General features: G+C 39.0%; 1 protein-coding gene across 1 annotated transcript; it reads left to right on the top strand.

The window, feature by feature from the left end:
• Positions 1–661: 661 nt before the first annotated feature.
• On the top strand, positions 662–7,206 carry preb (prolactin regulatory element binding). The gene is made up of 10 exons (XM_026228416.1): positions 662–822; positions 1,901–2,062; positions 2,822–3,017; positions 3,095–3,330; positions 3,405–3,485; positions 3,580–3,707; positions 4,810–4,983; positions 5,056–5,128; positions 5,824–5,983; positions 6,255–7,206. The coding sequence occupies exons 2-10, from the start codon at positions 1,928–1,930 to the stop codon at positions 6,347–6,349; spliced, it is 1,278 nt and encodes a 425-aa protein (XP_026084201.1). The 5' UTR covers positions 662–822; positions 1,901–1,927; the 3' UTR covers positions 6,350–7,206.
• Positions 7,207–17,207: the final 10,001 nt, after the last annotated feature.

Raw genomic sequence — 17,207 nt, 5'->3', positions numbered from 1 at the left:
AAATTTGCTCTGCCTCAGAGGTTCATAGGGGAACAATCATCCAGTGCTTTATTATGTGCAAGATTGGGACTTTAAAGCTTCAGGGAAAAGCAGAGTGAAGAAAATGACCTTTTAGCTCTTCATTTAGTCATTTTCTCTTCTGCTGCTCTTTCAGCACCATTGTCCAATTCTATGTCAAAATTCACGTCATAAGCAGTTATTTGTTTATTTATTATTCTTATTTTTAATTCTGCAGTATGAAACTGTCCAGAAAGGTTCCTTGGAGGCCAAACAGTGGGGTTAATATATTAGTCTATATATCACTATACAAATCGCAATTTATGTAATACATCTTAGTTATTTAATTTCGTTTATTTTTTTATAACTTTATATTGTTATGTTGTAATTATTATTTAAGTGTGTGATGTAATTTACTTTAAATAATGCAATACATTTTCTTTAATTGGTATATTATTTAGGCAATTTATGAATTTCCGTATTTAAGCATTTCAAAACTGGGCTAAATTAAATCAGGGTAGGTCCATTTAATTTACATTCAATTAACAACTTACTCAATGTACAAATCAATTATAAACAAGTTCACTCCATTCTAATTTACAGGTTCGTTATTATTACGTTCATTACGGTCGCGCGTATGACGCCACGCACGCACGCAAGCGCGTAGGACGTGACGCTCTGCTGACGTGTATCACGGGAAACAGAGGAAGTAGATGGTGGTTCTTTGACAGATGTTGTGAGAGATCCAGTGGGAGAAGACAGTGGCATGTCCACTAAACACTGGAGTAACTGGAGAAAGAGCCTGGAGCGCGTCCACAGACACAGGTGCTGTTCCTCACACACACACACACACACACACACACACACACACACACACACACACTCACTCACACACAGTTACTGGCGTTTGCAGTTTATGGTGACTCTCAATACGCGTAATGTTTTCATACTTTACAGACTGTAGTCTCAGTCGCACCACACCTAAACCTACCCCATACAGAAAACTACTGGCAAAAAGGGAATTTCATAAAACACCATTTTGACTTTTGTTTTCCGGAGGACGCAGGAAGTGTCATCATAAACCATGTTTACGTTGCAGTGCCCATGTCATTTTCTCACCCTCAGGTTATCCAAGATGTAGATGAGATGTTTGTTTGTTCATGTTATGGAGAATTTGCATCAGTGTCTCATCAATGGATGCTCTGCAGTGAATGGGTGCCGTCAGAATGAGAGCTGATAAAAACATCACAATAATCCACAGCACTCCAGTCCATCTGTTAACATCTGGAGAAGACAAAAGCTGTGTGCTTAAATCCATTATTAAGATGTTTAAACTGTTAGGTGCTTAATCTGTGCATATGTCTTTCTTGATTCAGACAAGTCGTTTATTATTATTATTATTTTTTTTCCCTGGAGCATACAATATAATGGTATTTTAGCCGGAAGCAATGGTATGAAGTTAAAAACATGTTAATAATTGGATTGTTTATTGCAAACATGCAGCTTGTGGACTATTTGTGACTCTCTTTCTGACGGCACCCATTCACTGCAGAGGAACTATTGGTGAGCAAGTGTTGAAACAACATGCTTATTCTGACCTGTACTAATCAAAATATAAAGAAGAGACATTATAAAAATCTGAGATGACACATTCTAATGTACGAAAAGAAAGTAAAGCTTTTTCAAACCTGTATTGTTTTGTTATGATGCTTTTATAACCCCTTCTCTGACCCAAATGCATTCATACAGAAAATGTGTAGACCGTGCACATTATACACACTACTACAGAAATACTGTGAGTGCTGATGAACGAGTCCTCAGCTGAACGTCAGGTGCCACAGCTCTGTTTGGTTGTGGATTGGTTTTGTGGATATTTGAGTAACAATCAGTAATTTCTTTTCAGACCAGAGTCCAGAGATCACCGAGCAGCATGGGTAAACGAAGAGCGCCTGAGCTGTACAGAGCCCCCTTCCCTCTCTACACCGTGAGAGTCGAGCCCCGGAGCGGCCTGATCCTCACCGCCGGAGGAGGAGGAGCGTCCAAGACCGGGATCAAGAACGGACTGGTACTGTCTCCAACAGCCTTTCAGAAAGCACAGCTGTTCCATCACATGATCTCCACTGATTAAACACTTACATATTTCTCATTTATTTATGATTTTATTTAGAAGCAGCACTTTTAGGGCCTGATTTCTGAGATGCAGGAAGCACAGACGGAATCGCTGAATCCCGTCATAAATATGGGATTTAATGCAGTTTGACAAATTTTTGAATGAATAAGTCAAAATTATTATACAGTAGAATGTCCTTCTTAAAATAATAACAATAAAATAACAACACAGTTTATTACAACATTACATTAATTACTATCACAATTTATTTTTCCACATTTAATGTTGTTCAGCACTTTCTTTGCCAAAAAATGAAAGGAATTGTTCAAACTTAATTTGATTAGATTTTAAATTAAATTAAATTAAATTTGAGCACCACAGGCGTCGAACACAGATTCCAAGAAACATAAAAAATGAATAAATAAAACACCTCAGATAGGCCACGTTTATTGTGAAAGTTTTAATAAATGATAAAGCTGTTAAAAGTTTGACATCCTTTTTGATTAATAACTATTTTAATTGTTTATAAAAGTTTCTTTGGCTAGATCTCATATTGGCTTTTTGATTACTACATTTTAATTTAACAATAAAAAAAAAAATTCCAGAAAAATGTAATGTATTTTACCGGGCCATGCATTATGTACCATTTAGTTGTTGAGTGTGACAAAAGTGAAGTGGAAGTGAGGGGTGTTTAGTGTTAGCGTTTCATTGCAGCATTTCCTGAGTCTGGATCTGGTCGGCGGTGTGCACAGCGCCACCTTGCTGCACACTCATGAAACAGACACGCGAGCCACCATGTGCATGTGTCTGGCTGGGGACGTGATCGCCGCGGGACAGGACGCCAACTGCAGCCTGATGAGGTTCAGTCAGCACGCGGCCAAACAGGCGAAGAAACCCGCAGCCAAAGATGGTCAGTAGAGACTAAACCAAAGCACTGAGGAATGATGCTCCTGCAGAACCAGTTTCATGCATCTTTTCCTGTGACAGGGACTGGAGCCCGAGGTGCAGCCAGGAAGAGAGGAGGGAAAGGCCAGAACGGAGATGGAGGAGGAGGAGATGTGGCGCAGATGAAGGAGGATTCTCCTCAGGTGCTGGTGGAGGATGTTGGAGCGGTGCAGGCCGACCTCAGCCCGCAGGACCCCTGTGTGAAGTGTGTGTGCTTCAGCTCTGACCTCACGCTCCTGCTGAGCGGCGGAGCCGACGGTTTCGTCCGAGTGTGGGAGGTGAGCGTCTCCCATGAGTCTGTGCAGCTTTCATCAGCACTGTCCTGGTCTCAACTCGTCTCTTCTCTCTCCAGTTCCCCTCTTTGAAAGAGAAGTTCAGCTTCAGAGCTCACAAGGACGAGCTGGAGGATATAGACATCAGTCCGGATAACAAGGTGTGTCCCGAGAAGAACTGATCTAGTTATGAAGAACTGCTTCTGTTTTGTGTCGGTTCATCCATATAGTGCTGTGTTCTCGTTCTTGATGCAGCACATCGTAACGGTCGGCCGTGATTTCGAGTGCAGCGTGTGGAGCGGCGATCAGCTGGCCGTGGGTTTGTGTTGGCATGAAAACATGCCTCAGATCACAGAGAAGATGTACCGCTACAAGTCATGCAGGCGAGTCGTGCACTTCCTGACAGCTTTCCATGAGAGGCTTCAGAAAAGGGCTTAGGTCATTTTCTTTGTCAACGGGAGAGATGTGTTGTTTGCCAACCTTAGGATTTTTAATTATTATTAACTTCTTTAAATGTTACATTATTATTATGTGTTTACACTACCATTCAAAAGTTTGGGGTTAATAATGTTCACCAAGGCTGCATTTTTTGTTCCAAAATACAGTAAAAATAGTGATATTGTGAAGCATTTCAATATATTGCATATTGATCAGTGTCAATCTCTGTTAAAATGTAATTTAAAAGCAAAACATTTTTACACTAATATGTGGATGGCTATTGATGTGAGAGACAACAGCGGATGGACGTTTTCCCTGGAGGAAGCGTTCTAGATGATTATAGATTATGAACTTATATTTGGCATGAAGCAGTGGTTTGAAGTTAAAAATGCCTTGATGGATTTGTTTCTTACAAACACGCAGCTTTTCACCTCACAACACAGTAACTGATGGACTGAAGTGCTGTGGGTTACTGTGATGATATCAGCTGTTTGGACTCTGACGGCACCCATTCACCGCAGAGGATTATTATCTAATAAAGCTAATAGTTAGAGGGCTGCCGACTCTCATTCGTTCTACACCTTTCTCACACCACACGTCCGTTTTCTTAGTGAAGAGTAGAAAATGTAACAGGATATTGGCGAAACAGATTTAGTAAACTCTCCATTGTATGCTTGTGTTTGCACTCCGGCAAACGTCAAACGTTTCTATTTACAACGTGTTTTTGTAGCGTTGAGCAGTGTAGCCAATCACAGGCAGATAAAGGACATTATATTTGTGCACTTTCTAGGCCATATCAAGTTTTATTTCTATTATTATTATTATTATTATTTCTAAATATAAAGCCTCACCCAACCCGCTGTGTGAATCCAAGTTGAACTCAAAAGAGGTTTGCGGCCTGTAGTTAAATCTAATCTGAGGTGATCGCTGTGAGTAAAGGTTATGGGACACCGAAGTCTACTCTGTTCATGGAAGGAGCCAGTTAGTAATCACAAGAAGCTGTCAGATTCACAAATGTTTAGTCATTGTTCTCTTGCTCAAAACCAGGTTTGCAAAGGTAGAGGACCAGAAAGATGCTTTAAGACTCTATACAGTCCAAATCCCCCACAAACGGGACCGCAGACCCCCTCCGTGCTACATCACCAAATGGGACGGACTGGCTTTCCTGCCGCTGCTCACGAAGCCTTGTGGGAATGAAGTCATATCTTGTCTTGCAGTGAGGTAGAGGGAGTTTGTCTGAATCTTTGTTATGGTGAATTATCCTGTGTTTGATGGTGGTGTGTGTTTCCTCAGTGACTCTGGGACATTTCTGGGTCTTGGGACTGTGACGGGATCCGTGGCCATCTATATCGCGTTTTCCCTGCAGGTACAAACAGCAGAATCACTGAGACAGCCAAAACCTGTTCAGCTGCTTTTACGATGCGCCCTTCTGTGTCAAATACTAAGGCAGCACTGATTGTTCACAAATGCAGTAAAAACAGTAATATTGTGAAATATTATTATCATTTAAAATAGCTGTTTTTTATGTGAATCTCTGTTAAAGTGTAATTTATTTCTGTGATGCTCCGCTGTATTTTCAGCATCATACCTCCAGTTTTCACTGTCACATGATCTTCAGAAATCAGAATAATATGATGATTTACTGCTCAAGAAACATTTCTGATTATAATCAATGTTGAACACAGTTGTGCTGCTTCACATTTTTGTAGAAATTGTGGAGGATTTTTAAATAAGTAGAAATTAAAAATGTGTATTTATTTGAAATGAACACATTTTGTCACAGTGTAAATGTCTTTACTGTCACTTTTGATCAGTTTCATGCATCCTTGCTAAATAAAAGTATTCATTTCTTTCATACAAACAAAAAACTTCTATCAGCAGTAGTGTAGATAAATACGAATATCTTTCTTAATTTATTATTATCAATATTGGTGTGTGATTGTAACCCGAGGATGTGTAGATGTTGTGAGGAGCACGGTTCGAATCATCATTTCAGATCTCTTAAGGCAGTCTGCGTCCTATGTAGTCAGTAAAAAAAGTCTCTTCTGATCAACCCTCCAGAAACTGTACTACATCCAGGAATCTCACGGCATTGTGGTCACAGACGTGACGTTCCTTCCTGACGCTCCCAAAAGTGCAGCTGTGAAGGGGAACAATGAAGTGGTCCTGTTGAGCGTCGCGGTCGACAGCCGCTGTCAGGTGCATGCCGTGTCCAACCGGAGTAAGTGTGACAGGATCACATCTATATATACATGTCCACCTGCATTCACATACATGCAGACAGCAAACTGTATCAAATTAACCCTAAAGAGGATCTGATCTGCATCTGTTTTCACACACATACATATACATATACATAATACACACAAAATCCAGTTATTAATATCAGGTGAAGGTCCACTGATATGCTGTTCATGTTGTTAAATATCATTAAACTGTGCTGGTTTAACTTCAACCAGAGATTTATTTATAGCTGTGTATTTGTGTTTCAGGATCGTTCCCGCTGTGGCTGGTGCTCTTCTTCTGTGGTCTGATGGTGGTTGGAGTGGTCCTGCTCCTGCAGTCTCTCTTCCCAGGATTCATTTAGTGTAGCTTATCACTACTCATTGTCACCTGAGCTAACATTTTATACACTAAAAGATGACTTGAAGCAAAGCTGGATCTATGAAATTATTGAATCAATTGGAAATAATAATGGAAATGGGAATTGGCATCGTGTTTTAGCTGAAGTAAGTCTCCGGAGAGTGACTTTGAGCTCTGAATTCTTATGAATCAGATCAGATGAAGAATTTGGGCATGACCTGAAGATGTTGAACCGCTGAGTGAACTGATTCAGGATCATTGAAGAACTGGACTGGATCTCCTCGTAAAGACATCGACTGCTCCACCAGCACGAGTCATGAAATGCCCTTTAATGGAGAAATATATATATGCAGGGAATTATTTTAAATATTTAAAACCATGTAAAAAAACATCTGAACAACATCTGATGTTGCCAAATCTGTCCGATGTGATGATCAACAGCTTCATGTAGCACAATGAACTGTGAGTTCATTGAGTTTCCTACAAACGAACAGTCCTCATATACAAGTCCCATCCATAATCCAAGATATTTCAGATTAAAATCTAATATTTAGGGAGAACGCAGTAAGAAGGGATTGAATTTAATCCATTGGAAGTTGATTGGATTGTGAAACATGAGTTTTATGTCATGCTTACTGGATTTGTGACTTCATACAAAAAGGAAAGCCCTTTACACAGATAGACAGATTTATCTCTTTGGAGAAGCATGCAATTATGAGTCAAGAAGAGGAGGTGGCTGGTGTTTTCATCCACTCCACTAGGGGACGCCATTGCATTGCATTTATTTAGACTGATCCAGCTCAGGCCAACATCATAACTGATTATTGTACAAAAATAAACAAAAATGTCCCTAAAACCAAACACTGACATCTATTCATTGTTATAACTATTATATATATATATATATATATATATATATATATATATATATATATATATATATATATATATATATATATATATATATATATATTAGTTGATAAGCCTATTAATTTTAAGATCCTATAATATCCTAACAATCATTTGGTTAGTTGAATTGTATTATTTGTTTAATGAGTGTTTCTCCTCTTGTTGTTCCTCAGCACCATCATTGTTCAGTTAGTAGAATTTGGCTACCTTCATACACGCATGCAAACATACAGGTGCTGGTCATATAATTAGAATATCATCAAAAAGTTGATTCATTTCACTAATTCCATTCAAAAAGTGAAACTTGGATTTTTGGTCCCCTGTACAGAATATTATTGTAAAAACAGTGTGACGTGTTCAGTGTTTGCAGCACCAGTGCTACAGTCATGCCCAGATATATGGACACCCTTGGTAAATATCATCAAAGAAGGCTGTGGAAATTAATCTGCATTGTTAATCCTTTTGACCTTTTAGTTAAAAAATGCACAAAAATCTAACCTTTCATTGGATAATAAGAATTTAAAATGGGGGTGGGGGGGGAATATCATTATGAAATATTTTTTTTCCTCTAATACCAAATTAAGGACACCCTTTTATTGAATTCTTTTTAAAACTTCAAATTACCAGTTTAACAGGTCTAAATGTTCTCCCATAATGCCTGATGAGGTTAGAAAACACCTGACAGGAGATCAGAGACCTTTCCTTCTTCCAGAATCACTCCAGACCCTTCAGATTCCCAGCTTCTCCTCTTCAGTTCACTCCTCTCATGTTCTGTAGGGTTCAGGTCAGAGGACTGGGATGGCTATAGCAGAAGCTTGGTTTTGAGCTCAGTGACCCATTTCGGTGTTGTTTTTGAGGTTTGTGTTTGGATTACTGTACGAGTGAATGATCCAAACATGGCCCATTATATGATTTCTAAAGAGTCAGTAACTTACTGATTTTTTTTATCTGTTGGTATTTAATAGAATTCATGATGCCATGCGTCTAAACAAGATGTCCAGGACCTCCAGCAGAAAGTATATTTCATTGTACACATGGGGTACCAAACCCATCTTGAGTGTTTGCTGCTAAAAGCTCATTTTTAGTTTCATCTGACCATAGAAGCCAGTCCCATTTGTCTGATAACTGAATATGCTTTAGTTTGTTTTGAATGAGCTAGGATAATTTTTTCTTGAAACCCTCCCAAACAACATGTGGTGATGTAGGTGCTGTTTGACTTTTTTTGTTAAGGTTTTCTGACCCCAAGTCTAAACTAATCTCTGCAATTCTCCAGCTGTGATCTTTTGAGACTTTAGTCACTCAAACTCTCCTTCTCACCCAACATTAGGACGATACAGACACACGTCCTCTTTCAGGCAGATTCATATGATTTTCTGTTGATTGGAAACTCTTAATTATTGTCCTGATGGTGGAAATGGAAATTTTCACTGCTCTAGCTCTTTTCTTAAAGCAACTTCACCAATTTGTGAAGCTCAATCATCTTTTGCTGCACATCAGAAATATATTATTTGGTTTTTCTCATTGTGATGGATGATTAAGTGAATTTGGGCTTTATTTCCCCCTCCTATTTATAATACTTTTATCCATGGCTGGATAATTTCATGTTCCTAATCACCATGGAGTGTTCAAAATTGTGAATATGAATGGGAATATACTTCAGAGATATTTTACTCATAATAATTTATAGGGGGGCCAGTAACTGTGACCAACGATTATTTGAGAAAAACATTCATTTCATAGTGATATTAACCTCCGTTTTAAATTCTTATTATCCAATGAAAGGATACATTTTTGTGATTTTTTTAAATAGAAGGCCATAAAGATTAACAATGCAGATCAATTTTCACAGCCTTATTTGATCATGTTTACCAAGGGGGGGCTATATTTTTGGCCTCGACTGTGTGTGTGTGTGTGTGTGTGTATAAATATATATATATATATATATACTCAGATAGCACACGTACGCCTGCAAGATGTCTGTTTAAGATCTCTTGATCTGGAAAGCATCTGCTGTCTACAAATGTTTGACAGACGTCTTTCAGATTTCAGTTTTACATACATTCTAAATCAAAAACATCTAATAGACATCTAAAAGGAAACGTCTTATAGATGTATTGCAGATGAGCAAACACTATTTTATATATAGGTCCTTCTCAAACAATTAGCATATTGTGATAAAAGTTCATTATTTTCCATAATGTAATGATAAAAATTAAACTTTCATATATTCTAGATTAATTGCACACCAACTGAAATATTTCAGGTCTTTTATTGTTTTAATACTGATGATTTTGGCATACAGCTCATGAAAACCCAAAATTCCTATCTCAAGAAATTAGCATATTTCATCCAACCAATAAAAGAAAAGTGTTTTTAATACAAAAAAAAGTCAACCTTCAATTAATTATGTTCAGTTATGCACTCAATACTTGGTCGGGAATCCTTTTGCAGAAATGACTGCTTCAGTGTGGCGTGGCATGGAGGCAATCAGCCTGTGGCACTGCTGAGGTGTTATGGAGGCCCAGGATGCTTCGATAGCGGCCGTAAGCTCATTCAGAGTGTTGGGTCTTGCGTCTCTCAACTTTCTCTTCACAATATCCCACAGATTCTCTATGGGGTTCAGGTCAGGAGAGTTGGCAGGCCAATTGAGCACAGTAATACCATGGTCAGTAAACCATTTACCAGTGGTTTTGGCACTGTGAGCAGGTGCCAGGTCGTGCTGAAAAATGAAATCTTCATCTCCATAAAGATTTTCAGCAGATGGAAGCATGAAGTGCTCCAAAATCTCCTGATAGCTAGCTGCATTGACCCTGCCCTTGATAAAACACAGTGGACCAACACCAGCAGCTGACATGGCACCCCAGACCATCACTGACTGTGGGTACTTTACACTGGACTTCAGGCATTTTGGCATTTCCTTCTCCCCAGTCTTCTTCCAGACTCTGGCACCTTGATTTCCGAATGACATGCAAAATTTGCTTTCATCCGAAAAAAGTACTTTGGATCCCTGAGCAACAGTCCAGTGCTGCTTCTCTGTAGCCCATTTCCTGCACACACCTGTGCACGGTGGCTCTGGATGTTTCTACTCCAGACTCAGTCCACTGCTCCCGCAGGTCCCCCAAGGTCTGGAATCAGTCCTTCTCCACAATCTTCCCCAGGGTCCGGTCACCTCTTCTCGTTGTGCAGCGTTTTTTTGCCACACTTTTTCCTTCCCCCAGACTTCCCACTGAGGTGCCTTGATTCAGCACTCTGGGAACAGCCTATTCATTCAGAAATTTCTTTCTGTGTCTTACCCTCTCGCTTGAGGGTGTCAATGATGGCCTTCTGGACAGCAGTCAGGTCGGCAGTCTTACCCATGATTGCGGTTTTGAGTAATGAACCAGGCTGGGAGTTTTTAAAAGCCTCAGGAATATTTTGCAGGTGTTTAGAGTTAATTAGTTGATTCAGATGATTAGGTTAATAGTTCGTTTAGAGAACCTTTTCATGATATGCTAATTTTTTGAGATAGGAATTTTGGGTTTTCATGAGCTGTATGCCAAAATCATCAGTATTAAAACAATAAAAGACCTGAAATATTTCAGTTGGTGTGCAATGAATCGAAAATATATGAAAGTTTAATTTTTATCATTACATTATGGAAAATAATGAACTTTTATCACAATATGCTAATTTGAGAAGGACCTGTATATATAAAAATAAATAAAAGAAAAACCCCTAATTTGCTTAAAAATCAGCGTTAACCGGAAGTTGCCGCCAACTTTATTTATTCATTACATTTATATAGCGCTTTTCCAGGCACTCAAAGCACTTTACATTGTTAGGGGGTATCTCCTCATCCACCACCAGTGTGCAGAATCCACGACGACAGCGATAGTGCCATAGGATTGCCATTTTGTGTCTTTGACAGCAATATTATTCCTATAGCACTAGCCTTTCACAAACACACAGACACTTAATATTGCATGTAAGACGTTTGGAATTGAAATAAACAAACAAAGAAACAAACAAAAAATAAAAGAGACGGGAGAATCAAGTGCAACAAAACAAGGGTTGAACTGATTGCAATCACAAGAAGCGAGTCAGCTTACATAAACATTTCAATAAAACTGAATAAACAGATGTGCTTTTAACTGAGTTTTGAATTTGAGAATAGATGAAACTCTTAGGTTCAAGTAACAATCCCAACTCTTTTTCTCTCTCATCATTGTGGATTGCAGACGGTTTTAAATGTGTGCATGCTGATGATTTCCAGACGTTCAGAGAGTCATTGTGTTGTGGAGACTGACGCATGATAACGGTCAGTGTTTGTCATTCTCAGTTCTCTAGGTGTTTATGGAGATTTTACTGCCATAGTTTACTGCCAACATGGGGAATAAAAGGGAGAAGGAGATTTCAGTTGCCATTTGAGTAACTTCCTTCAGAACAATGGTGCACATGGAGCGAAGTTATTCCAAAATCCTCTAAAACTGTGAACACCACCATTTAAACAGGACACTGAGAGCCTCGAACCCTTCGAACGCTGTTGATGTGTTTTACAGCAGTGACTTAAATATCTCAGGGTAAATCAGTCTAATTATTTTAATCCAATTAAGCACTTTGTATAACTTTATATTTGCAGCTTAATGGCCTATAAGTGAATGGCTTAGAATTGTTTTTCCTTTTTTTTTTCTAAACCTAGTGACCTGTCTATGTAGTGACCTGTCTGTATAAACTTAGTGACTTGTCTATATCTATACAAATCATTGCAAAGCAACCACAGAAAATTAAGCTTCTACAATATTGTGTAGTAGCTTATCAGTGGTGACTGTTAGTTAATGTGCATATGACAGGAATTTTCAGAAAAATGAATACAAGACGTAGTCAACCAGACGATGAACACTATTAACAGCAATTATTATCTGACGCAATCACACTTGTAGCAATATTTGTTAGTTCTGTTTGTTGTTTCAGGGTTAACATCATCTGGGGTCCTCTGAGGGTCAGCATCATCTCTTCTCAGGTGTTCTGGGTCCAGAATGGAGCTTGTGTAAATCCTAGTTACCACGGGATGTAAATCCTATGGAAAAACAGAGAAACAAATAGAGACATAATTAGCATAGCTGCTGTTCCAACCAAATAAAATTAATTAGTTTAACCCAAGCTAAAGAATAAGAATGCACATTTGATCAGATACAACTGCAGTCACAAATTATGAGATGCATTATTCAAATGCTTGGCGAAAGAGATGTGTTTTTAATCTAGATTTAAACAGAGAGAGTGTGTCTGAACCCCGAACATTATCAGGAAGGCTATTCCAGAGTTTGGGAGCCAAATGTGAGAAAGCTCTACCTCCTTTAGTGGACTTTGCTATCCTAGGAACTACCAAAAGTCCAGCGTTTTGTGACCTTAGGGTGGGTGATGGGTTGTAGCGTGGTAGAAGGCTAGTTAGGTATGCAGGAGCTAAACCATTTAGGGCCTTATAGGCAGTGTTGGGTATAGTTACTTTGGAAAGTAGTTAGTTAGGTTACAACGTTACCATCAATTAAAAGTAATCAGTTATGATACAGCGTTACCTATTCATAAAAGTAACGCGTTAGAGTACTCATGCGTTACCAAAAATTAAAAGCCGTTTGCAGCGGCTCACACATGACACACACAGCCCCCGGCCCCTTTAAATGCACCTAGAAGTCGTGACTCCCGACAATGAATAACGTCAGTCATCCGACTAAATTAACACTGCAGGATAACAATAACAGGAAAGACAGTCAGCAATCGGCTATTCCACATGGCGTTTTATTTATTTATTATCACAGAACATATTATTAATCAAAATTCGCACCTACCCAGCCCAGGTAGCCTAGGCTACCGTATATTATGAGCACCACAAGATAACTCCTGATTTTTCTTTAACTTTACATAATGCAGTTATCAAAGTACAAGTATGCTTACTTGTAAACACAACCTTAAACAGGCTTGCAGATTTAAATCCATTTAGAAATGATGAACAACCAGCCAGCCAACGATCTAACAGAAATTAACAGCTGCCTTTCAAACAAAAATGATAACAAACCAAATTAAATCCTTCACTGCCACACAGGCAAATGACAAATCGCTTAATAGCCGAACTAATTATTATTAAAGTGTCACTCACAGTCACAAGCCTAAATTCGCTTTAACACAGTCCTCTTACATTTACTCTTCAAAGTAGTGATTAAAACGTAGCAGAAGCAGATTTTCGAAACGTTTGTCCGACAGTTGATTTCTTTTTTTCGTTGACAAATTGAAAATAATGTGCGTACTTGTACTTCCATAAACCAAACGCTGTCCTCTCTGCTATCTTGCCGGGAGTTCGAAAAAAAAAAACCCACACACACACACACACACAGGGTCAGGCGCAGGGCACAGACGCATCACAGCCATTGACTTTACGATCACAGAGCTTCGGCTCCGCTGATACATCCGCAGGTGGCACAGTAGACCTAGGCATTCTGTTTGACAAAAAGCAGGCTGCAGTCGGGATTTTCCTTTCCTTAAAATAACGGATTACTTTAAAAAAAAAATAACGAAGTTACTGATTACTTACGCACGAAACTAACGCGTTAAGTTACAAATTTCAGGAAAAAAGTAATTAGAGTACTCTAACGCGTTACTTTGTAACGCGTTACCCACAACACTGCTTATAGGTAAGTAATGATAATTTGTAACTGATACGGAACTTAATAGGTAGCCAGTGCAGAGACTGTAAAATTGGGGTAATATGATCATATTTTCTTGACCTGGTAAGGACTCTAGCTGCTGCATTTTCACAACCAATCATGTAGTTGTGCAATTGTGCAACCAATTTGCTTGTTTATTGAAGATGCAGGACAACCACCTAGAAGTGCATTACAATAGTCCAGTCTAGAGGTCATGAATGCATGAACTAGTTTTTCTGCATTAGAAACAGGTAACATGTTTTGTAGCTTGGCAATTTTTTCTAAGATGGAAGAAAGCGGTTTTTGTTACTAAAAATGGAAATATGGTTTTCAAAAGACAAGTTGCTGTCTAATATAACACCCAGATTTTTGACTGTAGAGGAAGTAACCGTACATCCGTTTAGTTGCAAACTGTAATCTACAAGATTCTGTGTACTGTTTTTGGTCCAATAAGTATATATATTTATAACGATCCCGTTAGTTGAGCTGTATGCGCAATATAATTTTATAAAATAGGCTTAAATCAAACACATTTTAATTCAGATTCTGTATATATATATATATATTGTTTTTGTTTTCCGTTTATTTATTTATATATATATATATATATATATATATATATATATATATATATATAAATAAATAAACGGAAAACAAAAACAATGGAAAAAAAAAGCTGGCTGATCTTAACTGATCTTAACGTCTGTTAACTAATCACTCATGCAGCCGTTCGCGCCGTGGTGATCTTTTTTAAAGAGTAACTAAACCCTAAACCAACTTTTTTTAGTTAATAATCTGTAAGAATGGGGCTTTATTAGTGCTGTTCATTGATTCGAGTAACTTTTTTTACATTTGCGCATAAAGTGTTTTAATTCTATAATATTTGGTGTAAAAACGTCTTAGTGCTGCCCTCTTCAGGTTGAACGGTGGCTACTGCAGTTGATTTTTCCTATTGGATGTTGCGGTGGCAAGTGACGTAAGCGGTGGCAGGTGACGAAAGCAGTTTCCAGCTCACCACGCCCCTTGGTATGAGCTACCACGCCCTTGGCACTGGCAGTATAAAACCATCTTGTTCCGTCAAAATCACTGAAGTGAGTCAGGAGTTGGAATTGCGAGTATTGAAAACGATCAGGATAAACTATTATAGCATCTATTTAGCATATCAATTATATAGTTATTTAGATCTTCAAGTTCAAGAAGACCGTGAGTTCGTGCCTAGAGCTGGAGTGTGCAAACTGCATTTTAAACGGGATTGCTTCTCAAACGCAAACAGAGGTGGAAATGGGCTTCTCCACACAGTTCGCGCTGAAAAGCGACGCGATGCGGGAGTTAAGACCGCAGTTTGAGCCAGCGGCTCGAATTGATATGAACAGACACCTCGACATCCTCCATTTCAGGTGAAGGTAGGTGAGAAAATTCCTCTACTTCAAATGATCGCTCTGTTGCAAAGCTACTTGCGTCATTACAGTCACTCTCCATTTTAGCGTCTCTGACAACAGCTGTCAATCAATCCATCACTGTGGGTCTCATGTTCACGCCCCTCTTGCTCAGCCCCGCCCTCGGTTCGTCCCCTCTATCTCTGGTGTGATCTGCCCACTTTTCAGCATTTTTCAAATACTGTCAGTGGGTGGAGTCAGGCTCTGACCAGGGGTTTAGTTACCCTTTAAAGTGGAACGTAGGCCTTTTTTTACGTTTGCACATGACTGTTTTGAACCCGTGTTTAGACCTGTGTTTCCCTGTTTCCGACCCGACCCGCACCCGTATCCGACACAGTTGGATATTTTTCACCCGTTTCAGACAAATTTGCGGGTACCCGAACCCGTGCAGGACTCTACCATGAAATATAATAGGGACATCGGAGGATGAAGATCTCCGGACGGGACCAGAGCCTCTAACAATCCGGATGGGACCGGCAAAGAAGACAAAGGTTTGAGGGTGGGTACTAAGGTGGGAATTGGATCTGCAGACCACAGATCTGGAGCATCCAGCCCAGATACTCCAACCACCTTCGGCTTTCAGATCCGAGGAGGAGACATAATGCTGGTGAGTCCATACTTTCCATTTGTTTTGATGCGGTTGGTTATTCTGTAACATGCTGTCGAGCAACGAGAACAGCAACAAAGAGATATATTCAAAATAGACTTTACTGAGACTGGATACAGCACATATCACAAACTAATAACCGACCAAGGATAGAACAGAAACAGGACTATAAGTACCCACATGGCAAATGAGAGGACTAAGGAGGAACAGCAGGATTAACTAATCAGACACCATGGAAACTAATGAGAGCTTATAACAGAGAGGACAGGAACTTAACTAAACTGAACGTAATCGTGACACAGGTAACCCCTCTTTCAGTAATTTAGTGGGTACAGTGGGTGCGATGGATAAAAATGAAGTATTGGACACTGTAGTGTAACAGAAATGAGTCGAACCAGACAAATTAAAGAGTCTATCAAAGCTGTGTGTTTTTAACACGGAGCCGAATTCCTCAGGAAGTCATAAATCAGTTCTACTGATTTACCAACCAACTTGTTCACACAACAGCTTTCAACATTAACACCACTAGAACAATTATTTACAATTTCAATTTCGAAGAAGAGAAATTTGGTGTCAAATTTGTTGTTCGTAATTTAAATGCAACGCTGGACATCACATGGAAACCCATGAGTTAAACACTTCCATTGACTTCCCCCCACCTAGCAGAACCAGACTGAAATTCCTATTGGGGGAGGGGCTTTAAACCTCTGTCTTCACAGAACATCTCTTTGTCATGAGAATGGCAAATAAACTGCTTTTTGTACATGTATATGGACCAGAATGAACTCAAAAAGACTTATAAATGAATCAGTCCATCGCTTCACTCCATATTCATTTATGTGTAACCCACACATTTGACTATCATGTTATAATCACTTATTGTGTATGTTTTTTTTTTATAACTATGGCATAGCTTAACGATTCATAATTGTGTTTGGTATGTGTGTAATCGAATCTACTTGCTTGAATTAGTACAGACAATAATTTATTTGTCCCATGTATCATATTCGTGTTATAGGAATCATGTCCAAAATTAGACCCTGCCAGAGCAGGAAACTTCGGACCACATGCTTGGTAAGATAAACATATGATTTATGATACCCCCGAGCCAAGACAATATCTGATTGGTCAAGACAACATTTGAGGTGTGGCCAACAGGCAAGTTTAAATAGTGAGGACACCATAAAATCTTTGCTTTTAGTCTCTAGCTTTTAGTCTCTAGCTATGCTGCTGCTA

The sequence above is a fragment of the Carassius auratus genome, chromosome 41, assembly GCF_003368295.1.
Source record: "Carassius auratus strain Wakin chromosome 41, ASM336829v1, whole genome shotgun sequence".
Taxonomy (NCBI): Eukaryota; Metazoa; Chordata; class Actinopteri; order Cypriniformes; family Cyprinidae; genus Carassius; species Carassius auratus.
This window is presented reverse-complemented; position numbering and strand designations above follow the sequence as displayed.